Source organism: Zalophus californianus, chromosome 16 (assembly GCF_009762305.2).
Source record: "Zalophus californianus isolate mZalCal1 chromosome 16, mZalCal1.pri.v2, whole genome shotgun sequence".
NCBI lineage: Eukaryota > Metazoa > Chordata > Mammalia > Carnivora > Otariidae > Zalophus > Zalophus californianus.
Genome location: NC_045610.1, coordinates 20,341,631 through 20,367,694, shown reverse-complemented (window position 1 = coordinate 20,367,694; position 26,064 = coordinate 20,341,631). Strand labels below are relative to the sequence as shown.

The window sequence follows — 26,064 nt, the reverse complement described above, 5'->3', positions numbered from 1 at the left end:
TAGCAATTAAATGTTTTCACTTAAAGTTCCATTTACTATCTTATTATTAAATACAACATCCCAGGGAGAACAGGGGAGATTCCAAATTTCATCACCTTTTCTCTTAATTTAAAAAGCACTGCTTCCATGAAAATCAAATACCAGCTTCGTAACATTTTACTATTAGACAATGATTCCTACAATATTCCAGAAAGAGGACAAGGTTGGTTCCCCGCCCCACCCCACCCCCGTTTCTTATCAGCTGTCTATTGTCAATTTTAACTGGAGCTGAAAAACAGAAGGCTTCAAATAAACTGAAAAGTCATCACTGGGTTTTAAAATAGAAACATTTAAATAATTCTTCTTGAAGGTATTTTATCAGCCACTTATTCCTACCCTGAAAAAAATCTTGAAATACAATTAGTGTTTAAAGCACCATACAAAATAAAAAGAAAACAAACCAGACAAAGGAGTTAAGATACATTTCAATTTAATCATTGTGCACACAAACTTGTAAAAATGCTAGACACACATACATGAAGTCGCAAAGGAAATTCAAGAATTCTTGTTCATGTCTACATTTTTAAACTATGGAAATTGGTCTACTTACTCTCACCACTATTACATGCATTTAGAGTTACATACTTACCACATTTTCAATGTCTGCTTATCCTTGCTAGGAAAGGACAGAGTTCCTTAGAAATTTACTTCACTTTAAATCTTAAAGACATAAATTGAGGGTCCATACTTTGTTTAGTGCTTATCTAGAAGAATATATCACCATTATCACATACTCAAATATCAATTTTCAGATTTATTTTAGAAGACTATCATTTTCCATACTAAAATGCATTAGAAGCAGCTTCCTGTTCATTGTTGCTTTACAACATTACAGCAAGAAATACACTGTGAAAACATCCTTAGCTTATGTTGACATCAGCTAGGATGTGGCTAAAGACTAGAGAGAAAAAAAATCCGTGTGTCACTCTGAAGGAAAGTACTAAACAGGGCATAAAGTAATTAGAAATATACCCAGAGGCTAATTTCCACTGGTATACACAGTCCCAGAAACCGTATTTCTAACCTAAGTTTTCCATGTAAGGTTAGAAAGATATAAAGATACACTTGAAATTTTCAAGCCTCATTCACAGAGAATCCTACAAGCAATAGTCTGCAGGAGCATTTCAGGTAAGTCCTTCTTCAAGCCTACCCTCAAGCTTTAATTGCTCATGAATCACTGCAACAACAGATTCACAGAGAAGACATAAATTCTGATACTTAAATTTTACACCTGTGCAGTGCACGAACCAAAAGCATTGAGACAAAACTTTTGGTTGTCAGCTAAAAGGAAAATCTTAAGCTTAAAAATATTTTTTAAAAGCGCTAGTTTTGAGTAAAACATTTTTTCTATCTTACCAAAAGAAAATAATTGCATGTTAAAAGGTTTTTCAGTTACTAAGTGGAAGTCAAAAAAATGATCTGGATTGTTAGGGAAATGTCAGGAAGTGAAAATAATCAAGTTTTAAAATACATCTCCAATTCAGGTATTATCTAAAGCGTGTCAAAATTCAGATTGCTCACTTCTTTGATCAGTATCCCATTTCAGTTAAACTTAAAAGGAAAAATTGTGACATAGAATTATAAAATAATACTCACCAGAAAGGCAGCTTTATAGAGATGGTTTTAAGGAAAACCATTTCCAGTGTATCTACGCCATTTCTTATACAGATTAAACTGTGAAAGGCAATGAAACTTAAGCCCTAAGGCAATTTTATATTAAAAAACAAGTGGATATCTTATAATATATATTTTATTATCAGCTGATATATCGAGATTTTTAATTAACTAAGTGCACGACTTTCATATAAAATAACATTAAGATAGTCTGTTTTCAGTGGCTAATCACCATGCCCATTTAACAGAATACAAGATCAGCTAGTTTTATGGACTGTCTCAAATTAGACATCATTACACTTAGGGCGTAGAGGAGGTAGCCATGCATCCTCCTCAGTGCTACAGAATGGAAGGATGGTTCAGGCTTGTACAAACCAAATTGTAAGCTTTATTCTTTTTTCCTTGGTATTTAAAATGTTTATCAAAATAAGAGCATAATATTTAAAGGTTAAAGGAAAGGTCTCAAAGATGGTTGAAGAAAACAATGAATTCTGGTAGAACCAATGACAGTAATAAAACCCTTAACAGATCTTTTACAAGCCATTATACCCTCACTGCCCCTCAAAAGGAATACACAAGGAATCTGTCTAGGTTTCTTGGTGGGTGGTCAGTTTTCATTTGAGTATTAAAAAGTCAGTTTTGTTATTCTTAATTCAAGGTAAAACGAGCCCACAGTGGTGGTGCACCAACAAAACAGGTTATAGTTTACAAAAAAGGTTAACAAAATTAGTACTATTTACAGCAAGAGTTACTAAAAACATTTAACAAAAAAGCAGTATGAAAACACTTTCTAGCTTCTGACTGCACACCATTTATCACTGCTAGAGGTGAGGAAACTTGACTTTCTTGGGTTGATTCATACTGTAAAAAGCTCAAAGGTAAAATATGAGTACCACCATGGGAGAGGCTTAAGTAAAAGAGCTGGACCCAAAGCCCTGCACTCTGTTTTCAGATACCAACACGTGCATATAGCCAATCGAAACTTTCACTGTCTTTTCCTTTTATGTACAACATATCTATTTACGGTCAACCACGACCAGATAATAAAGGAGCAGTATTACACCTTTCTCACAACGGAGGTTAGCAAACCTAGCTACTTTGGCCCAAGTACTGAGTGTTTAAAAAGTGTCCAATGGATCTATTATTAGTTATACTCACATTTAAGTAACTGCACAGCTTTCTTCCTTGTGTGGGTTATATGGATATGTTTGAAAAAAATAGGAACATCAGGTACTTACAGATTAAACTAACCTGTACTGGCAGGGCTGTGGGATTTTTCTTCTCTACCAGTAAGTAGCAAATGCTGAAATTCTGCTGCTAGTTAACAAAAACACAAATTGTATTAAACTGAGGAGTTCAATCCATAGTTTAAAAAGTCAATGTGCATTAAATTTCCTCAGAACCTGACATTAATACATTTTAAACTTTTTCCCTAAGTCTTACAAAAGTTAACTTGCATTAGCTCTTAAATTTAAAGTGACCTTGTGAGACTTAAAAACACTATCTCTTGGACACACCTACTTTTAATAAACTATGTATTCCAACATGTATATTATGTGGCAATTTTGGTTCCTCTAAAAAAGGGGAGGAGCATGTATCTGGGGGGAAAAGGTAATTTCTAATGTGTGCAGACATACTCCAGAGGAAAGCAAATTTTAATAGTTTAAAATTCAATTTTCAAAACACTTGATTTTATCAGAGTTAAAACATGGACTGAAAAGTAAATGTTTCTCCTGGAAATACACTAATAAACCAGTAACAAAAACAGAGGCTTTACTCAATAAATATATGCCCCATACTATTCTAACTCAAACCTACAGAAACTTCAAGAACTTCCCTTGGCTCACTTGGGTGGTTAAGCAGCTTTATTAGTAGAGAAAGGAAATGATGCTGCAAATTTTATTTTCATCTGATTGCCCAAATATTTATGAACAAAAATGTTAAAAGTAAGCTACATTATAATAAATGATTTGGTGAAACCTTATCACAAATGCAAACCAGAAGCAGGAATGTTGTTACCTTTCACTACATTTAAGGTTCCTAAGCCTAACAACATTATATAATGACCTCTCTCTCAAATAATATTGGTCTGTGTGTAGTAAACTGGGGAAACGTCATTCTTCATTTTTATCCAAGTTGGGCATCAATAATTTCACTGCCAGCTCCTCAAATTTAACCAAAGGTGAAGGCATACAGATTCTTTATCAATAATGGTTTAAAAAAAAATCAACAACAAAAAACCCCACAAAAACCCAGACACGGTAAGAATGCCAAAGGGCCAGGAGAATTCCAAAAAAGGCCTTCCCCCTCTCTACACAGCATTACACAAACCCCTGACCAAACACACAGCACACATTCCTGAAGCTGTGCCGTAACACAACCTTACACAGCATTTAGAATGGATGGGGTCCAAGTTATCAATCATTAAAATAATTTACTCACATGTATCTTCTCTGTAGTTAATTTGATCAAGATTAAGACATATATACAAACATATTCTAATATAGCTGATTATATGCCTCCTAAAAAACCTAACCATGAACAGTCTTGACTTATAATACAGGATTCAATTTGCTTCAAATAGTAATAGTTCAAATTAGCTTCAGTGAAGAGCTCCTTTAGGTCTTCAATTCCTGCCTTAATAGACTTCTATATCCTGCTTATTAGTAAAATAAAGATATTTCCCCTGAGAATACATGAGCTGAGCTGAACAATTTTAAAGAGACAAGGTTTAAAAATTCAAATCAATATAGTTTCAAGCTGTTATTTTTCCAGAGTTAGGAAGAAAATGAAAGGCTCTGCCCTTTATGGCCAAATTATTATGTAAGAATGTATAGAGCTCAGAGCAGAAAAAACAATTCTTATAAAAAGCAATTCTCTGAGCTTTATTCATATTTCTTTAAAATGCTACTTTCAAACTTTATTTTTCAACAAAAATACCAAGTAAGAACATGAAGACACTGGGGAAAAGTTGGAGATATTTCAAGCATTAGGGAGCTCAAACTCAAGTCCCGCATTTCCTACGAGTTAGTCTGATTTAGATCCCATAATAGGGAATGCCTAACAGCAAGATATTAAAAGTATTGTTCTGAAAATTTAACATTAATCACAAAATTATGAATAATCACTATGTGCACAACACTATGTACAACATCATTAAAGTAACTGCTTCTCATTTTGCCAAGAAATATCACACAGAAGTTAGAGGATTTCTATGCTAGAAAAACAAAAAGTCGTTTATTAAAATGATTCAGATGACAGAAACAAAATATTGAGGAAGGGTTAAAAAAAAAAGTAACCTTCACTAATATTCAAGTCATGAGACAGCAAGCAGAAGTGTAACTAGGGGGAATGTTTACTTACGAAACTGCCTTAAAGTCAATAGTCTTATAAATGAATCCCTCCTTTTAGAAGAGTTTTCCATAAAAGTTACAGTACGAGAAAACTTTGTTTTCGAATAACATACAAAGTTTACTTAATATCAGGCAGATAAACACTGCCTCTTTAAAAAGACATACCTGATTAACACAAAATTTTTATATTTTAAATACTACTTATCTCTAGCCAATACAAGCATCAGTTTACTCAAAACAAAATTTTATCTCTGTAAAGTAACTAGTTTAACATTTCATTTACCAAGCATTACCAGTGGAAGGAATAGATACCTGAAAGTTATGTAATTCTCAAAATCATACTACTTCAGAGATATCAAGAAAATTAACTTCAACAAATTACACCACCTTTAGAAAATCCCTCCAACACCCAGTAGTCAAGTATGTAAGAGCCTATTTAAATTATTTCAACTATCACTATTAGAATTAAGATAAGCAGCCTCACTCTTGAATACTTCCCTAAACTGGGGGATGGTGGATGTAACAGAAAACAGCTCCAATTAAGGAGACTTAAAGAGGTGTAATTACCGAACACGTTATAAATGTATTCTTTTGTTGTGACAAAATTTTTTTCAAACGCTAAAATCTTTTTTCCATGATTCAGTTACAGAGAAAATCCTATGTTTTAATTGCACAGGTTAAAATTTGGAATTCATTTAATGTATATTTTTTCTTTATGCTTCCAAGAATTAAAACCAATAAAAACATTATTCTGGGTTAGCTAAACACTGTACTGTATGTTGTTACTGTTCAAAAGAAAACGCAATCTGGATAGAACAGATGTGTCGCTTAAACACAGGAAGGAACAAAAGTAATACAAGTTTTGGCCTCTCTTCCATTTCCTTCTTTACTCCTCACAACATACACACATAAACATGTTTCTCACCAAGTAAAAGCAAATTTTAGTTGGAATCAAATGTGGATACTTTTCATGTGTGCATATTGCATAAAACAATGTTAAGGCTGAAAAAGAACCTCAAAAATGTTCCAAAACCACAACAATTCAATGTACTAAGTTTACCACGATTCAATTTCAGTTTGGCTACCTGAAAATTAGTAATCTATCCATACTGACAGGTCTGTTATACCCAAACTCTTTTATTATCCTTTTATCAAATGTGTAGTGTATATGCATACATACCACACACACACCACCTTCCCACTCTTCACAAGGGCTCTACATTAACATTTGCTCTAATGTGGTGAAGTTTGAAAATTGTAAAAAAAAATCACAAGCATTTCCACATGACCCTTCAACCTTAATGTTCAATGCATAACTTTGGGATTAAGAATGCAGATTTCAGTATCCTGTGGCATTTCGAATGATCAAACTTATCCATGAAGTTAAATTTAATAGTTTGAGGAGAAAATGACCAGTAACTTTTTCCTAAAAGTGAAAGTGGAAAATTTGACAAAACATTTCATGCCTCCAAATCAAGAACATCAAATTTTGTCAATTTACTAATAAAGATCAATATAGCAATACCAGCTTTACTGAGGCTGTTAACACAAAGTGAATTACATAAAATTACATATATCAAATACTTTTTATTAACACCACAGTCAAACGTGAATATTAATATAGAGCCTTCTCTGCCCAAAAGAGTATAAAAATCCTAAGTTTAATTAAATTTAGGGGCCTTCACCAAACTTGCTGCAAGTTTGGGGACATAAATATCCAACAGCCATAAAGCTGTGAAAGCCCCTATAAGGAATAAAATAAATCCCACTTGCCTCAGACTGAACAGGGCAACACTGAGACTCAGCCTCAGCCTGTCCTATGGCAGGGCTATAGGAAGAAGAAAATTTTAATTTTAGAAAAACATTACCCAATTAATTTAAAAGACATGCATTAAAAAAAAAATCCCAATGATCAAGCAAGCAAAGGAAAAAAGAGCAGCTTAAAAAAAAAAAAAAACTATTGTCTGCTGTAATTCCACTCTGAACCCATACTTATTTTTGTTGGGGATCTCCCCCCAAATAACTAAGTTCAATTAAGCTGAATATGTAACTTGATCAGTGGAAGAGGAGTACACTAGGAGTATTTTCCCCATTCCTAATGGTAAATGTGTGCGATTATTACTAAAATATAAGCATTCAAATTAAATAATTCCAGCAGCCACTCAAAAGTTGATCCTCACCTGCTGGTCTTGTCATACAGCAGGTAAAATCTATACACGATAGAAACTAGTGCCAGACAAAACGTTGTCACTTTTTTTTTTTTTTAAAGGTAACATAGGAGTGGACTACGGGAGAGCCAAAGTTGGCAGTCCCATTAATCTTACAACTTCCTAAATTATGGCAATCACAATGCCTGCCTGAATAGAGCAAGTCCTAAAGGATGTCTTCTGTGAGGGCAAACAGAAGTTTACTTCAATTCAACTCCATCTATTATTTTAAGGAAGCGTAAGTCAAAGTAAGAGTTAATTATTTCAACTGATTTGTTCCTCTCATGATTTAACCACACTATGGACCCCAGAAGCAGTTAGGTAAAAGGTATTTTCTAGAAGCTTAATTATGCTGATGCATGCACAAACAACATTAAATATACCAAATGGTCACCACCTGAGCCATATACCTAACACAACAGGAGACTGTGTGCTTAAGAGTCATGCATTAACACTTTGGATTAACTTTTTAATTAAAATTAAAATTCTACAACTTATTTAAAAGTAGTATTTTCTCCCTTCAGACTTCAGAAAACCTTGATATAAAATATCAGTTATCTTTGCATTAAATGGAAATAAGCTTTGCATAAGTTTTGGAACATTACTAACCCATTTGTATTTTGTTGATAAGCCTGTACATGAAATGCCTGAAAAACATTTGGTTTGGGAAAACATTTCCTATTTAATCGTTCTTAATTTAATCATGCCATTTTTACCTTAGAGATTTTCAACACAGGCTCTTCTTTGGCAGTCTGTTAAATGTGCTGCCAAATCTAAATGTATGTTAATTCCGAAACTACTTAGTAGGCAGGTGTTTGGTGAGGGAAAGGGTAGCAGTACGGGGCTTAGCCACTGGCAGAAGGAAACGCATTCTTGGTGATACACAGATGTTGCCTTTTCAAACTATAGAGTTTTTTGAACCTCGATGGTACAATTAAAGAGCTATAAAACATTTCACTGGAGCAAAATATCCGATTTAAAACAGCAGCTTTGTAAATATTTGTATGTTTTGTTTAAATGAATAACTTTTACTTGTCACCTAAATACAGACTCTTTTATGATTAAAAGTTTTCAAAGACAAAAACTCAGACTTCATGTCATCTCTACACCTTCACATACAGGTTATAAAAAATTATCACCATTTTCTTACAGGTCTTAACTTTATGTTGAGAAAAACTCAACTTGAGTTCATTATATTAATAATTATGCTTTGTACAGTCATCTGATACTTAAATAATCATAAAAGTACCTTGCAAAAAACAAAGATCGAAAAAAATGGTACCAAAAAAGGCCAACAAGAGCTATTATTGTAGGAGACTTGCAACACAAGATACTAATAGCAGTGTCACCTCTACAGAAAACTACTTCACAGGACACAGTAACATTCAAATTTCCAAGAATGAAAAGGTTAACAGGAAAGCCATTTAGGCTTTATAATAACAGAAGGTAGCCACCTTACTCAAAGAAATAATGTAATTTTTCAGGAACATAATAAATTTTGAATCCATCTGTTAACTGTCCTAACAGAGGCACATTTAGATTATTTTGGTGAAATTTCACTTAGAAAAGATTCCAATCCATTAACAGCAAAAAGCTATTACTGCATGCACCTAAGCTTCTAGAAGTCTGCACCTGAAAAGCTTCTGAGGTCCACGCAGTACTGCAGTCTCAAAAATAATCAGAAGGAAATGAGTGGGTCTGGCACTAGGCTCTAAACTTCATCAGTAGGAGAGGGCATACTAAGGTTTACATTTTAAATATTTAGGACATCTAACATGTAGTGACACCAAGGGTGTGGAAAGGTGACACAATATAAAGATTTCATACCCACTATGTAATGACTCGTATGTATCTAAGTTTTTCTGTCAACTTAAGCACTAACATACAATTCTATATATATTGTCCAGTTTAAAACATGCAGCTAAGGAACAACCTACAATTCAAAGAATCCAATGATATATCAAAACTGTATTGGTAACTATGAATTTTATTATGTGGACATCTACTGTGGCATGCATCTGTACAAACCTTTCAGGCAGTGGTCCACTGGGTTATGAATAAAAAGGCATAAGTTTTTCTCTCATTTTATTACAATGAAGTTTAACAGTACAGAAAAGTCACATGACCTTGGTGGGTCAGATTTCTTAAACCCTGCAACATGAGGAACTCTAAATACATTAAATATTGTTATACATTCAGACTTCCAATGTACAGGTCTCGGAAACAGTTACAGCCCTCACCAAGCTAGGTTGGGGACATGAAGTCCAACAGCATCTGAAATGCTGTGAAGGCATAACTTTACAAATAGCAATGTAAGCTTACAGAACTTGCCTTTATTAAGGTGGTATGTTCATGTAATTCCAGCGCCTTCACAATATAACGAACCAAATTTACTATACTTCACTTCTAAAAACCTAGATGAAACATGAAAAAGAAGCCATACAGTATAAATTGCAACTTCAGGAAAAGTTCCTGCTTTATTATTCCAAATAATTTTTCCCATGTAAAATAAATGTCCAATAGTTCCTGGTATGTGGGAAGATAATGTTTGTTAAAGTCACAATGAAGCCTTATTGACGGAAGCTTGGCTATATAAACAGCACAAGTTGAGAAAAGGTTTAATCTCCAAACCTATTAGATTGGATGAAGTAAGATCAGTAACGGCCACCTTGCGACATTACAGGAGGTCTCATTCCCATCGGAGGTCGAGGAGGCCCACCTTGATAAGGGGGCACCATTGGCGGTCCCTGCCCATACGGTGGCATAGCACCAGGAAGGTAACCTGGCATGCCTTGATGATGACCACCATACTGACCTAAAAAACACATTTAAAACACAAAAAATAGATTGAGTTGGTCTGTGCGTTATACTTTTAAATGCAATGTATTTTGCAGATAAATTTATGTGTATACTCAGAAAATCCACTAAATACAATAAACAAATACAGTAAACATAAAAAGAAATACCATGAGGCGGCATTGGGGGTCTCATTCCTTGTTGCTGTGGGATGCCTGGCTGTGGTGGCATCATACCTCCAATAGGTCCAACTGGTGGATTACCAATGGGAGCCTGGCCTGGTCGAGGAAGATTACGTTGATATTTAGGTAACTGTGCCCTTCTCTCTTCCTACGAATAAAAATGAACACAATGTTAAACACTTGAATGCAGAGAGCAGTCATTAAGCATAAAAGACAAACATTCAAAATCTTACAGAGTAACTTTTTAAAAATGTACCCTTACTTCCCAACCACTATTCTTGCTCCACAAACCAGTCCAACTGCTTAAAATCTCAATGCCTCAAGAAAACCTATTTTTATATTTGAAAAATGGCTAATAACTTCCCAGGAATTATACACTGCCTCAGCAAGAAAGTGTCTAGTGAAGAAAGTCGCTTCAAAGGATCTGTATATTCTACCCTCACCACTTAACTGTTTCACCATTTACAAATTTATGTGTAACCAAAATGATTTTTGAGTTAAGAACCCAACTTACTGTCTTCTTTTAAACACAGTCTGGGAGTAGGGGAAAGAGTGTGTCTAAGATCAAAACACACAATATTCCCTTTATTTTGTGGTTCTTAATAATCAGAATAAAAACCACACAGTAAGCATTAGATCAGATTATAAGACCATTGGTGTACAAATTAATACTTTAAGAGGAAAAGTTACTACAACGGTATTCAAACTACGCTAGTAAAAACCTGTGAAAAACTTACCAGTGATATATCCTCATCTGGGTGGATCAACTTACTGGTTGCACTGGTTGTCGTAAGTGTAGCAGGCTTACTTGTTATTGAAGCCGCTGGTTTAGCTGCAGTGCTATTTGTTGTACTAGTGGTTGAAGCTGTAGACTGTGTATAAGCAGGGAATGTAGGCTTTGGGGGTTCTGTAGTTGTTGCAGGGGTACTATTTAAGGGCTTGAAATCTGTACCAACAGGTCCTTGGACAGCTGCCTGAGCCTGGAAAACACAATCTTTCATTAAGCAAACTTCAAAAGCCAAAATTGAATAAATCTATTATAATTAACTTAGAAATGAGATACCAACATTCAATAAAGGACCAAACTTTCAATGAAATTAAAACAAATTTAACATAATTAAAACTCCACAAAAAATTAAGATGATACACAAGAATATCAAAAGATGTTGGGTCAAAGTCACATCCAAAACTCAGCAGTGGAAACAAAAAAAGACTGCATATGTAACTTCTAAGATGTTATCTACCTTCCCACCAAAATGTACTTGCTTTACAAAGCTTTGTAGTTATTTCAGACTGATGAATTACATTGTATCAGAATAGCATGTTCTACTTTTACTATTCTAAATTAGTTGTTTAATCAATCTACCAAGCACCTCAAAAAAAAAAAGTTAGAAATTACAAAATACAAATGTTTGGATAAATTTTAGTTACTAAGCATAGCATGAACAGTATCAGTGGTGACACATTAAAGATGTCCCTTCAGAGATATCTTTATAGAGATAATACAGTGTCCTCCCAATTAACAATGGCTAGATGATTATCATGGACAAAAGGGCTTAGTAGGATCTTTTAAGCGTAAAGTTACCAGTAATAAATGTGTTACTTTTCATAATACCAAACATCTGAAACATGAAAACTAGGCCAACTTTAGAACCAAATACAAAGTACTAAATTTCCTTACATTATATGTGATGCATTAGATTAAACAGCATAAATCAAAAAAGCTTAATCATGCATCAGACTAACCATTGGCCACTATAATGCATTTACTGCTTACATGCTTTTAACCCTTTAGAACCATAGGAGTTTGGGGTACATTTTTTTCTATTAGTATGAGTTCAAATTTTCATATACCATTGATTTTTATACCATTAACTTTAAAAAAAATTAAACATAGTATATTTTTTGGGAAAAGATTTAGTTTTAAAGTAGGGTCCAAAGGGTTAAGTTTATAAAGCCATTTTAACAATTTTAAACTGCAACTTCCTGCGTACTTGTGCTGTGCTAGGAAACAGAGCTTTAGAAGATGCAGACAGACTTTCTGAATTGGATGAAGCTGTACTTGAGCTTGTTACAGGTGTCCCCATCTGTAGCATAAAAGAAAGGAAACAATGAAAAGTCTCCAAACAAATGGGTGAAAATAAGCCATGTGGTAGACTTTTTTTTAGTATAGATTGCATTTTTATAAATGCAAACTATAATGCAATCAAATCTGATTTATTTAAAGAGGCAGGCAGTTAATGCATTTACAACATACAAAGTGACAGTATGAGCCTCAAAAAAATCTTTAATTCTACACCAATAAACCTAGTTAACCAGTTTCTTTTCTAAAACTGGATGTTTTTGCACTGTGATTATTCCAAAAATGATACCTTCAATTGAGAATAAAGATGCATTACTACTGACACTTCAATCCAATTCTCTATCAATGACTCCACAAGATTTTTGCCGAAAGTTTGACATCTCTCAATAAACAAAATCCCCACCCACCTCAAAAAACATAAGATATGTGCTTACAGGGGACTTAAAAAGTAATGCTTTGAATTTAGCAACCATAAACAGAAGAAAATTAAGGAAAAGAAAACCTCTATGGGATAATGTTAAAGTGAAAAAAAGAACACACATCCTGATCTTAATTGTGAATGAATTAAATACACCTGTTTAATTTTGAACATAACTGGGAAAAAAACAGCAAAAGTAACAACCACTATACACATACGATAACAAAAGCTCTTTAGCTTCTGAGTTCTGAAAAAAGACAAGTTCAGTAAGAAAGATTAAGTCTAGGTCAAATGATGCCCTTCCTGCAAAAGTGTAGCACTGTCATTTGTCACTGTTCTAGATTAAAGAGTCCAACGTTTCATCCCACTCACAGTCCAAGCGAGGTAAAAGAGGACCTCTAAACATTATCATGTATTTAAGTCCCCAGAAATTAGACTTTCATTTCTAACCAGAGTTCACAGCTATGAAAAAAATAACATACTATCTGGCTCTAGTCAATGTGCGCAAACATGCAAGAGAACAGGACACTTCTTTGTATTCAATAAGTTAATTAAAAAGATTATAAGCAAAAAATTGACCTATGACAATTTCAAGCATTTCCATAAACAACTACACTTTACCTTTAAATATAAGTGCACTCCTTTTCAGGAATTTCACCTTACCTGTCCAGCACTGGGGAAAAGAGGCTTAGTAACTGGAGGCTGTGGAGCAGGAACTGTTGCTGTTGGTGCAGGTGGTCTATTAAGAATGCCTGGTGCTGAAACAGCCTGCGCTTGAGTCATTGGAGGAATTCCAGGACGGGGAACAGGAGGGGGAATACCTATAGAGAAGAAATGTTGAGAGGATTGGCGGGGGGGTGTTGAAACATTTAGCTCAGAAAAAAATTTTCCCAAAACTCTGTTTGTTAAAATATACCATATTAAAAATGCTTCTAGAGGTGCCTTAGGTGGCTCAGATGGATGGGCCTCTGACTCTTGATTTCTGTTCAAAAATCATGGGATCAAGCCCCGCATCAGGCTCCATGCTGGGTATGGAGACTGCTTAAGATTCTCTCTCTCCCTCTCTCTATGCATCCCCCTACTCACATGCTCTCTTTAAAAAAAAGTAAATAAATAAAAAATAAAATAAAGGGGTGCCTGGGCGGCTCAGTCGGTTAAATGTCTGCCTTCAGCTCAGGTCCTGATCTCAGGGTCCTTGGGATCGAGCTCCAAGTCAGGCTCCCTGCTCACCAGGGTGTCGGCTTCTCCCTCCCTTCCTCCCTGCTTCCATGCACTCTCTCTCTCAAATAAATCAATAAAATCTTGAAAAATAAAAATAAATAAACAATGCTTCTATGCTACAAAGTTACTGATGAACTGTTCAAGTCAATGAAGTCAAATAACTTAGGCATTTGCCCATTGGAACAATCTTGCCTCAACCTTTCTATTCCTTTGTGTATTTTCAGAATTTTGGAAAGTGAAAGATACCACCAGAGAGTCTATGTACGGGGAAAATAGCAATTAAGCTTACTAATTTTATTGATTTGGCAAACTTTTTGAAACACGTAGTCAATTATTGCAATCTTCCAACAGCTAGATGCTCTCTGAACTCTAATTCAAATTACTGTAAAAACTTTGATACGTCATATACCCATAAAAATTTTTCCAGGGGCGCCTGGATGGCTCAGTTGGTTAAGCGTCTGCCTTCGGCTCAGGTCATGATCCCAGGGTCCTGGGATCAAGTCCCGCATCGGGCTCCCTGCTTGGTGGGAGTCTGCTTCTCCCTCTCCTCCCCAATCATTCTCTCTCGCTCTCTCTCAAATAAATAAAATCTTAAAAAAAATTTTTTTCCAGAAAACTAAGTTATTCCTGTAAACACTTTAAAAACTGTATTTTCTTTTCTTTTTTTTTTTTTTTAAAGATTTTACTTATCTATTTTGCGCAGACAGAGCAAGAGAGGGAACACAAGCAGGGTAAGCGGGAGAGGGAGAAGCAGGCTTCCTGCGGAGCAGGGAGCCCGAGGTGGGGCTCGATCCAGGACCCTGGGATCATGACCTGAGCCAAAGGCAGATGCTTAATGACTGAGCCACCTAGGCGTCCCTAAAGATTGTATTTTTCTTAAGTAAACTCTACATCCAACATGGGGCTCAAACTTAAAACCTGAGATCAAAGGTTGCATGCTCTACAGGCTGAGCCAGCCAGGCACCCCTCCTTTAAGCACTTGAAATAAATTTTCCTAAAATCCATCACTAATGCATTCTCCAAACTTCCTCAACATTACTTTGCCTAAAATTATCTCAGAACATATGTGGAGCTACTGCCTATAAATGAATGGTTGCACCAGTAATGATGCAAATTTTACTGCTGCCTTACTTTAATGTGGAAAACCCCACATTATAGGCTACAAAGTCAAGATAGGTTTTGTTTTGTTTTTTTACAACTCCCTTGCAGCTAGAGGGTCCATTAGAACTGTTTCTAGCCAACAACGGGAGGCTAGGAAGCTTTTGGGAGAGTTACTTTGCTCCCTAATGAAAAAACAAAAAAGAACACTTTGCTGTTGACACCCTTTGTTGCCTGCATTATCTTGTAACACCTGAGTGATGTGTCTGGGGAGAAAAGCTTAAGGTTAACAAAGAAGAAAATTTAAAAAACACATGGGTTCTTGACATTACCAACCACTGAAGCTACCACTTTTCTTTCTGCTGAGTAAGACAATAAATGCCTACATTTTTAAACGTGGTTTGATGGGTTTCTCCATTACTTGCCAAGAGTCTCCATTACTCACCTAAAATATTCCTAACAAATACAACCCCTCAGGGTGCCTGGGTGGCTCAGTTGGTTAAGCATCTGCCTTCGGCTCAGGTCATGATCCCAGGGTCCTGGAATCGAGCCCAGTGTCGGGATCCCAGCTTGGCAGGGAATCTGCTTCTCCCTCTCCCTCTGCTGCTCCCCGTGCTTATGCTCTCTCTCAAATGAGTAAATAAAATCTTTAAAACAACAAACCCACAAATACAACCCCTCCTAGGTATATGAGCTTTGGTGCATAGGTTCTATAACTCATTTTGACTGCTTTGAAACCTGTTTATTACCTATTTCAGAACTCAAAAAAAGAAACCCCACAGTCCATTCCAACACTTCAAGTAATTTAAAAAGAATTCAGCAACCTACGGAAATTATACAACTGCGCTAAAATCCACAGACCTATTGTCCAAAATAGGTTAAGAATAAAGCATGCCAGTCACATTAAAAAGGAAATTATCTAATGTTTCATACCTGGTGGCATACCAGGCATCAGAGGTGGTATTCCTGGTCCAGGTGGCATCATTCCACCCATTGGCATCATTCTATTGGAAAGCAAATTTCAAGAAACAAACCAAGTTAATTAACAGTATAAACCATTAGAAAATATTTTGGCTACAGCCTGAAACAACAGATAAAAAGACTTGAATTTGACCCCTAATATTGAAATCAATCAACCTGAAAGAACACACAACACTAAAACAATTCTATCAAAATAAGCTCTCTAAATACCAGCAAACTCTTGGGTTTACCAGCAAAATAAAGGAAAAAAAAAATCAATCTTTGTTGACAAAACATTTTCATAAATTTAAAGTCACTAAGAACAATTATACCCTCCTTAATATATATGAGGCCTCATCTAAAATATGTGTAATTGGAAATCAAAATCACCTTTTGTCTCACTTGAAAACATCCACACAGAATGTAAATAAAAAAGAAAATCTATTTCAGAGTCATCAGATTTTTTGAAGGAAAGTACTGAATATACACTGTGGAGTGAAGATTTTTTTTTTTGGAGGGTTATTAAAAAAAAAAACTACCACCAAAATTAAAGACAGTCAAAAGTAAACTCACACAATTGCCTAATTTCTATTTGTAATAGCTACCTTACACTAAACCATGACTTAAAAACATAACCCATATTTATTTTCCTTCCCCTAAAAGAGCTCACCTTCAAATATCAGTATCCAATTCACTTAAAACAGTTAAAAGTTTGTGAATTCTTAACTGAGGACTTTATCAAAAGATAAACTTCTATATATATATGTGGATTTCATTACAAGAAAACCGAATTACCTTCTATAAATAATAAAGCATGTAATTTGGCAAAAGAGTATCTATTCTTTCTTAAATAACAACCTTTTTACTAAATTCCATTACTTTAGCAGTTTGGGGAAAAACAGCTGCATTTAGAAAATGCTTAATTTATATGGGTCTATTATAATTTCCTCACAGATGTTTTATTTCCCTCCATTAAGAGATCTGTGTCAACCAGCTTGCACATTTTAGAAGTTTAGAAGTTTTAGTGAGGAAGGCTAGAAAATTTCTGAAGTCAACTGAATAGATACCATTAAACACACAAAAAAATGACATTATGATTATACCTCCTGAATTACATTATGAATGAGATGCTTACATGTTTTCACCGCAAAATGACTGGGTGTATTTTCTCTGATGATGCAATCTGTGAAAATGTATGACAAAATCAAAATCTAACTGTGATTTTCAAAATACAGTGGGAAAGTGTATTGTATACCTCTCACATCCAACAATATTTAAGTAAAAGTGATAGGCACGAGCACCTCATATCCATTTTAGTTCTTGAGGATTTGACAAATAAAATCATTTACAGAGCTTGCGTCTTGTCACAAAGTGTCATGGACAATTCTGAATCTCAGAAACACCAATCTATAACCAACTACTTTAATTACATCAGATGCAATTGAAGCAGATGGCTGCCTACAGACATCCTAAAGCCCAAAAATCTATTCTCTTCAGAGGCAAATTTATATTCATTTAATTTGTTGGTAGACCCCTTTATAAGACAAGTTTAATATTTATGGAGCCCATACCTTTTAGAAGGGAAAAAAAAGGCAAAGTAACATTTTAAAATTCATATAACACCCAAGTTGAAAAAGATCATTACTAGGCACAAGTCCGCAAGTCAATTAAAAGTTCTCTTACCCAGGTGGCATGCCTGGCATAACTGGTGGCATTCCTGGCATCAGAGGAGGAACACCTGGCATTAATGGAGGTATGCCTGTAAGAATTTCAACAACCACAAAATATATTAGAGTAAGAGAAAATTTTAATACTTTTACACCATATCAATAAAGTCCTTAAAAATGTTAAATTTTAAGAAACCTTATGTAATACCTGGAGGCATTCCTGGTGCTCCCGGAACTGGTGGCAGGCCTGGCTGTGCCATTGGGGGGATATAACCTTGTTGAGGTTGAACAGGCTGTGGCTGAAATGAAGTTGAAGCTGCAGAGTCATCATCATCATATTCATCAGAATCATCTTGTTGCTTCTTTTTTTGACTCTCTGCTAAAAAAGTTTTAATTAGTTTTTCCCATAAAGTAAAAAAAAGAAAAATTCAGCAAGTTGGACATTCAACATTTAAAAAAAACTATTTCAGGGCGCCTGAGTGGCTCAGTCGTTAAGCGTCTGCCTTCATCTCAGGTCATGATCCCAGGGTCCTGGGATCAAGCCTCACATCAGGCTCCCTGCTCAGCAGGGAGTCTGCTTCTCCCTCTCCCCCTGCCCCTCCTGCTTACTCTCTCTCAAATAAATAAAATCTTTAGAAAATAATGATTCCAGTGCAATTAGCTCATGAGATTTTTCTTACCAAAAAAAACCACTCAATACTGTTCTTTTTAAATAAATAAAATCTTAAAAAAAAAAAAAAGAAATTAAAAAAGGGGGGGGCGCCTGGGTGGCTCAGTCATTAAGTGCCTGCCTTCTGCTCAGGTCATGGTCCCAGGGTCCTGGGATCAAGCCCCGCATCGGGCTCCCTGCTCAGCGGGAAGCCTGCTTCTCCCTCTCCCACTCCCACTGCTTGTGTTCCTGCTCTTGCTGTCTCTCTGTCAAATAAATAAAATCTTAAAAATTAAAAAAAAACTGTTCTTTTTACTCTTCAAATGGGTTTTCAATCTATATTAAGCAAGATTAACATACTTTCCCTATTTTATGACAGATAAAAGTAATTTTCCTAAGTCAGTTTTATTTTAAAAAATAGCTTTCTATTCCATCCCCAAAGGTAAACTATGACAGAGTTCTGATCTCTCTGCAATGCTTTTCAAAGCAGGTTTCAGGGCACCTGGCTGGCTCAGTCGGTAGAGCATGTGACTCTAGATCTTGGGGTCTTGAGTTCAGGCTCCACATTGGGTGTAGAGCTTACTTAAAAAAAAAAAAAATTGGGGGGCGCCTGAGTGGCTCAGTTAAGCAGCTGCCTTCGTTCGGGTCATGATCCCGGGGTCCTGGGATCGAGCCCTGCGCCAGGCTCCTTGCTCAGCAGGAGCCTGCTTCTCCCTCTCTCTCCCCCTCCTGCTATGCCTCCTTGTGCTCTGTCGAGTAAATAAATAAAATCTTTAAAAAAATAAATTTTAAAAAATTAAAAAAGAAAAATCGCATGGGGTGCCTGTGTGGGTGGCTCAGTCAGTTGAGTGTCTGACTCTTGATTTCAGCTTAGGTCATGATCCCAAGGTCCTGGGATTGAGCCCCAAGTCTAGGCTCCCCACTCAGTGCGGAGTCCGCTTGAGAGTCTCTCTCCCTCTGCCCCTCCCCTCCCCAAGCTCGCTTGCTCACTCCCTCCCTCTCAAAAAATAAAAAAATAAGCCTTAAGAACATAAAATAAAATAAAGGGGTGCCTGGGTGGCTCAGTTGGTTAAGCATCCAACTCTTGGTTTCAGCTCAGGTCATGATCTCAGGGTTGTGAGATGGAGCCTGGGCTCAGCGCAGAGTCTGCTTGAGATTCTCTATTTCCCCCTACCCCCCACCACTTGAAAGTGCTCTCTCACAGTAAGTAAAATTTTAAAAAGAAAAAAATTTCATAGGTGATTAATAACTTCTACCATCTGGATAGTGATCACAAATTCCAAGTCAAACAACAGCACTAAAAAAAATTTTTACTGTTAGTGGTTATACAATTAAAACAAGCGACCTTCATTTTCAAAAACCTCAACACTTGCTAATTCCACTTAGAATTCAGTTAGGAACAAAACATAATAAAGTGTTTGGAATGATCCATGTGGTATTACATATACACAAATTATATATACAACTTCAAACATTAAGACATAAAAACACTCAAAATTGGAATTTTGAATAAATCTAACATCCACTATTAAATTTATACGTCAAAAGTATTATAATACTCTCATTAGTGACCCTGTATTAAGAAAAAGCATAGATCTTAATATTTACCTTGTGTTTTCTGTTCAAGAAGTCGTCTTCTTTCATCCATGTCTTTTTCCGGAATTCCTTCCATACCATATATTTCCAATTCTATGTCTGTTCTCCCAGGTATTGCATTTGGTACAGCATCTATTGTCTCTTTATGCACCTAACATTAAAATAAACTTCCATTAGATAAAGTGCCTCATAAAGTCCTTTAAGAGTAATTTGAAATTACTTAGAGAACATTTAGTATAATGGTTAAGAATATTTGGTTCTAGTGAGACTGTCTGGATTCAATCCTTTCTCAGTTTTGCTGCTTACTAACTAGGTATGTGGATTAGGCAAATCATCTAAGATTACTCCACCCATAGTACCTAACATCTAGGATCATTCTAAGGATTAAATAAAATATAATGAACATAATAAAAAGCACTTGATAGTATGTCTAACACATAGTAAAGGCTCAATAAACATTAATTCAAGTTTACTATAAAGCTTATGAAACAGTCTTATTATAGTAAGAATTAAAATAAAATTTCCAAGAATGGATCTTAAGACAAGCTGTAAACTATAAAAGTGACTTACAATTAGCATTACCCATAACTAATGAGTTACCTGAGGCACTTAACACTGCACAGGTGATCCTGTCATTACCCTATATTTGGTAGATCACGAAGAGGAGGAAGTTCTATGAAATCTACAACTTTTTTCACTGTACTGTTTTTGCTAGAACAAATGTTTCTAACCTTCAAACATGGGTCTCTTTTGCCAATAAGGTAAAATTCCTGCTAATCTTGGTTTCTTCAGCAACTTGCATTAAACTCAGGCTAAAAAAATGTCAAAGTATTTTGCCTAGGGGCGCCTGGGTGGCTCAGTTGTTGGGCGTCTGCCTTCGACTCGGGTCATGATCCCCAGGTCCTGGGATGGAGCCCCGCATCGGGCTCCCTGCTCCGCGGGAAGCCTGCTTCTCCCTCTCCCACTCTCCCTGCTTGTGTTCCCTCTCTCGCTGTGTCTCTGTCAAATAAATAAATAAAATCTTAAAAAAAAAAAAGTATTTTGCCTAGGCTATCAGCATCACCTGAAAGCTTATTAGAAATGCAAATTCTCAGGATACCCCCACCCCATCAGAAACCCTTGGGTAAGGCTAGCAAACTGTGCCTTAACAAGCCCTCCAGGTGATTCTGAGGCATGCTCAAGCTTGAGAACCGCTGATTTAGGTTAGTAATGACTTGGACATATTTGTCCAATACTCAATTTTTCTTTCCTCCCAAGACACTTTCATGTAATAGAAAAGTAATTAAAGGAAGCTAAGTATTTTCTTCTTAGGTATGTATCTCAAAGATTTTAAACAGCAACATGCAAATCAAATTCAAAAATTACCATAGTTTTTGATTAATCTTTAACCACTGTTCCTTATTGTGATTCAAAGATCCATGAATAAAGCTACTCAACAAGCGACTTAATCACCGTTTTCTAAGTTTTTGGAATGTTACTATTCTTGACAAATGCAGATGAAGTAATTCATGTTTTCCAAAGAAAATGATATTCACGTACACATTAATCTTTGTTGTATTTCTAAATGATAAGGCCAAGAATAAACACATCAAAAGCTGTTGGAAAGGAAAAATAACATGATTTACCTTACTACCTCACAATATCCCAGCCAGAATTAGATTTCTTACAATCTTGCCTACAAGTTGGTACGGTCTTGGCTGAAAAGATAGGAGCAAGCACTGATGTGAACCATCTAAATTATTAATGTCCTAGGCTTACCATCTATAAAATTGGATGTATCTGATTTAACTGCCATGCCTATCTCACAGGTTGCTGTGAAACTACACTAGGACTATAAAAATAGAAGCACTTAATCAATTAAAGATGTTACTGAAATAATTTCTCAACTAATCTTCTAGTTCCATTCCATTTCTCTGCTCTTCTCTATAGCACAACTTCTTCAAGGAGTGCCTCTACTTCCTTATTTTCTCTTGAAAGCACTCCAATCAGGCTTTCATCCTCATCATTCTAGGAAATCACTCTTGGCAAGTGACCAATGACCTCCACTTTGATTAATCCAATCTCAGTCCTCTTCTTCCTTGACCTACTACCAGCATTTGACTCAATTAAATAACTCACTCCTTGAAACATTTCATTTGGTTTTCAGGGCACTACTCTCTTGGATCTCCTACCTTTTCAATGTCCTTGAATGGTTTAATCTTCCAACCTTTAAATGCTGGGAGTGGCCTAAGGTGGAGTCCCTGCACTTCTTTTTTATCTATATTCTACTCCCTAAGACAGAACATCTAGTATAATGAGTTAAAACAGCTGTCCTTATACGGTATCCTTCCAAATTTCTATCTCCAGCTCCCACTTCTCTGAACTCCAGGCTTGTAGACACAACTGCTTATAGGACACCTCCATCTGGATATTCAGTAGACCTTTCCAAAATTAAATACCCATACTCAAAATTAACATAACACAATCTTGATATCCTCATCTCTAACCCAATTCTTTCTGCAGCTTTCTACATCTCAATGTATGGTAACTCGTCTCACACTCCTCAGACCAAAATCCTTCAGATCATCTGTAATGCCTCACTTTATTTTACTCCACATCTAATCCACCAGCAAATTCTGGTCTCTGTCACCATCACCTCGCCTGGAATACTCTAGTCATCTTAAGTGTTCTCACTGCACTCTGCAGTCTATCTCAAGCCTACAGCCAGGACAAGTCTTTAAAAAGAAAAAAAAGTGCATCAGAGCATGCTCTACCTCTCCTCAAACCTCCCATTTCGTTCAGAATTAAAGAGAATGGCCTATAGTAAGTAAGCCCTCCTATATAAAAAGCATACTGCTACCCTTTCCTTTTTCTTTCAATATAGGAGAATGCTCCTGTATGTGAGCGTCTTTCATCTGCTGTTCCCTAGAAGCTCTCTCTCACTTCCTTTCACATCTCTGTTCAGATGTCAGTTTCTCATTCAGGCCTTTCCTATCTTGTGGCCCTCCCTATGCCCCCTACCTAGTTTTAGTTTTCTCTATCACTTATCACCAAAAACCTAAATAGTTTATTTTCTTCTACCATATGGATCTAAACTCCACAATGGTGACTTCTTCACAGCTGTATACTTAGTGCCTAAAACACTGTCTAGCACAATACCCTCATAGGAACTTTTTGTGATAAATAATATTCTGTATCTAAACTACCCAATAGTTATTCACCAGCCACCTGTGACTGAGCACTGGGAATGTGGCTATAATGTGAAGGACATTAAATTTTTAAATTAAGTTTTTTTTTTTTTTTTTAAGATTTCAGAATGAAAAAGCACGAAGGGGGCCAGGGGGAAAAGGAGAAGCAGGCTCCCCATGAGTAGGGAGCCTGATGTGGGGCTTGAATCCCAGGACCCTGGGATCATGACCTGAGAGAAGGTAGGCACTTAACCAACTGAGCCATCCAGGCGCCCCTAAGCTTCTTTTAAGTAGCCACATGTAACTAGTGATTGCCACAGTGGAAAACTGTGTGTCTAGCATGTTGCAGGATCTAAAATATTTTTGAATGGATACTAAATTATTGTTATAGTTATATAATTGGAGTGAAAAAGATCTGTATAAACTTATTTTCTTTTATAAACTTATTTTTAAACTCGGGGAAACAACATCTTATTTTAATTTACCTCCCTGCCTCCTACCAACAGTAGTTTCCAATGAATAGGGATTTGCTCATCTCTCATCTCTCTAGGGTCCAATTAGGCAAAAATTCAGGCAGCTCTAGGACTGGTAAAAGTAGAAGAAATAATGTTGAATAAGACATAAAGGCACTTACTAGATCATTAAAAATATAAATGCAAAGCTCTTCCTACCTAGTAGGGAGAAAAAACTCCAGAAACCCAAAAATTATCAAATGAAACGCGACGTTACCATTCCAAAAGAGGTCCATGGAATAACAGAAGCAAGCCTATCCCCAGGCAACAGATTATAACAAACCCTTCAATGGCAGTAATGGTAGCTAATTATGTATTAATTCTCATGGGATTAGAACTGGTCAGTCTGACTACAAAATTTAAATCACTGACACTTGTTCTCTAACCCAAGTACAGAGGAGGTACTTTAGGACCTCAACTTAATTGTCACCAATCTAACCTAGGATAAAAGATTATCAATAATTCAAAAATAAACTATCAACATAAATTTTCTCTGAACATTAAAAAAATCAATTATTTATCTTAATGGCTAAAAACAGGTTTTTTTTTTAAAGCTGATTGACCACATCTAATCTTCTGCAATAAACAAAACCCTACAACTGTCAAAGAGAAATTCAAAAATTTTTTCCATATGGTTTCCAAACAAGGGGTAATAATTAAATACAGGAAAAAAAAAATCCTTACCTGCATGCAATGAATAGCTAAGCCAGGTCCTGTGTACAACTTCTTATGACATATATGGCATTTAAAATGTTTTGCTTTTTGGTGTTGTATAAGAATCTTCTCATCATCAAAATCTCTATTACAATACCTGATCAATGTTGTTAAGGTAAAAACCAGCATAATAATGACACTGCTTATTAAAAAAAAATTGTCATATAACAGGAGAAAGAACATTAAAATATAAAATCAGTTAAAGCCAAAAATGTAATTTATACAAACTTTGCTTCTGCTATTTACTATACAATTCGTAATTATCTTGCCATGTAATACTAAGTTTCCTGGAAAACCCATAATCTGCCTTCAGGACCTCTAAATGAACACATCTCAGTAATCAGCAATATAGTTTTGTCAAATCCCTGCATTTAACTAAGATTTAAGTGAAACTAACTTTTTTATTCAGTATTTCAACATTTAAAACATTTAAAATGCATACTGTGGACCAGACAGTTCAACGTTAAAAAAATCCCCAAGTTTATGTCAAGACTGAATTTCAAAATAGAATTCATTAAATAGAAAACAAAAAATAATCGAAATGTTAAAAATCTACCTAATATCTGGAATTTAGGAGTATTTATATTATTTAGATCCAAAAATAAGCTCATAACGAGTAAGAACATATCCATATGAACAATCCATAGTTGTCTGAAACTCCTTACAAATGTATGTTGCCATGGAATGTATTTAAACTCACAGATAAGTTACATTAATAAAACTGAGAATTTTTATCTCACTCGTCAGATTTTTCCTAAAAGCACATTAAAAAAATCAGTGACCGTTTTTAAACTTGGCATGTAAATAAATGTAATTCTGTAACAAACTGTTTTTAAGTACAAGACAATAAGTAAAACCAATTTTAACGTAAAGTGTATTAGCGCTTCGGGAAAAAGTGTTAAAAGACGCCACGTTTTAGTTAAGCAACAAGAAGCATTTTTTTTAGCCTTACAAAGCCAGGTAATAGACATAAGAAACTCCACCCTCTAAGAGAACGCTTCTTGAAGATTTAAGGCGCCAGCGGGTGAGACGCGGAAGCTAGTTCTCCCCCAACCCCGGCCAAAAAAAAAAGGCGGGGGGGGGGTTCCGAAACCAGGGTCGACTAACACAAGCCTTTACTAAACCACCGAATCTACAATAAAACGGAAAGAGTGGGTGACAGACTCCGGAAGCTCTCCCCTAATCCTCCAAAGACTCAATCAGCGTATTATACTCGAAGAAGGTCCCTTTGTTGAATTGTCACCAAAACAACGGAGTGTGGCAGAATATCCTCGGGGGGGGGTCACTGTCCTTGGTGGAGGGGTCCAAGCCGCCTCCCAGCGGCTGGGTCAACGCTCGCACCAAAGCAAGAACCTCCTGAGTCACGGAGTCCCACGACCCCCACCTGCCAGAGCCTCCCGCCCTAGAGACTTCATTTTCTGCAAAGCATTCCCAAATCCGGTTCCGGCCACCCAGCCGCCCACCTCGAGGCCTAGATCGCAGACGCTCTCTGCCACAGGCCAGAGCAAGGCCTCCCAGTCTCAGTCACCACCAACCGGCGCCCCCGCTCGGCCTCTACTTCAAACCGATGAAGGATATCAGCACCACGGCTTCAGCTGCTTCTTCTTCTTGCGACCCATAACTGCGCTCTACCGACAAAGTAAAAAGGGGGGGAGAAACTAGCAGGAAAAGAGGCAAAAATCGCTCACGCTTCCGACCCAACGGCCACCACCGCGTCTCACAGGAAACAGACACAAAATGGCCGACGCCCTCGTTCGCCGCTCTGCTCCCATCAGGCACTGCGGCCGG

General features: G+C 36.2%; 1 protein-coding gene across 6 annotated transcripts; it reads right to left on the bottom strand.

Moving 5' to 3' along the window:
• Nucleotides 1-1,771: 1,771 nt before the first annotated feature.
• ZNF207 (zinc finger protein 207) lies at nucleotides 1,772-26,064 on the bottom strand. 6 transcript variants are annotated; one of them, XM_027625257.2, is made up of 12 exons: nucleotides 25,855-26,064; nucleotides 24,247-24,373; nucleotides 19,896-20,034; nucleotides 17,847-18,017; nucleotides 17,655-17,730; nucleotides 17,107-17,154; nucleotides 15,945-16,015; nucleotides 13,356-13,513; nucleotides 12,186-12,278; nucleotides 10,929-11,171; nucleotides 10,180-10,339; nucleotides 1,772-10,028 (listed from the first exon to the last, which is right to left on the bottom strand). In XM_027625257.2, exons 1-12 carry the CDS (start codon nucleotides 25,893-25,895, stop codon nucleotides 9,868-9,870), a joined length of 1,488 nt encoding a protein of 495 aa, XP_027481058.1. In that variant the 5' UTR covers nucleotides 25,896-26,064; the 3' UTR covers nucleotides 1,772-9,867. The 6 variants fall into 6 exon arrangements, with proteins under 6 accessions (XP_027481058.1, XP_027481059.1, XP_027481062.1 ...); XM_027625258.2 differs by having other exon boundaries at nucleotides 17,847-18,014; XM_027625261.2 differs by lacking the exon at nucleotides 12,186-12,278.

Bases quoted from the DNA above. Each gene is read 5' to 3' on its own strand.
- ZNF207 (XM_027625257.2), bottom strand. From the start codon at position 25,895: ATGGGTCGCAAGAAGAAGAAGCAGCTGAAGCCGTGGTGCTG. The intron at 18,018-19,895 runs GTAAATATTAAG...AAACTTTTTTAG, and splicing joins TCTTGAACAGAAAACACAAG to CAGAGAGTCAAAAAAAGAAG. The intron at 11,172-12,185 runs GTACGCAGGAAG...TGTGTTTTCCAG, and splicing joins TGTTTCCTAGCACAGCACAA to GCTCAGGCAGCTGTCCAAGG.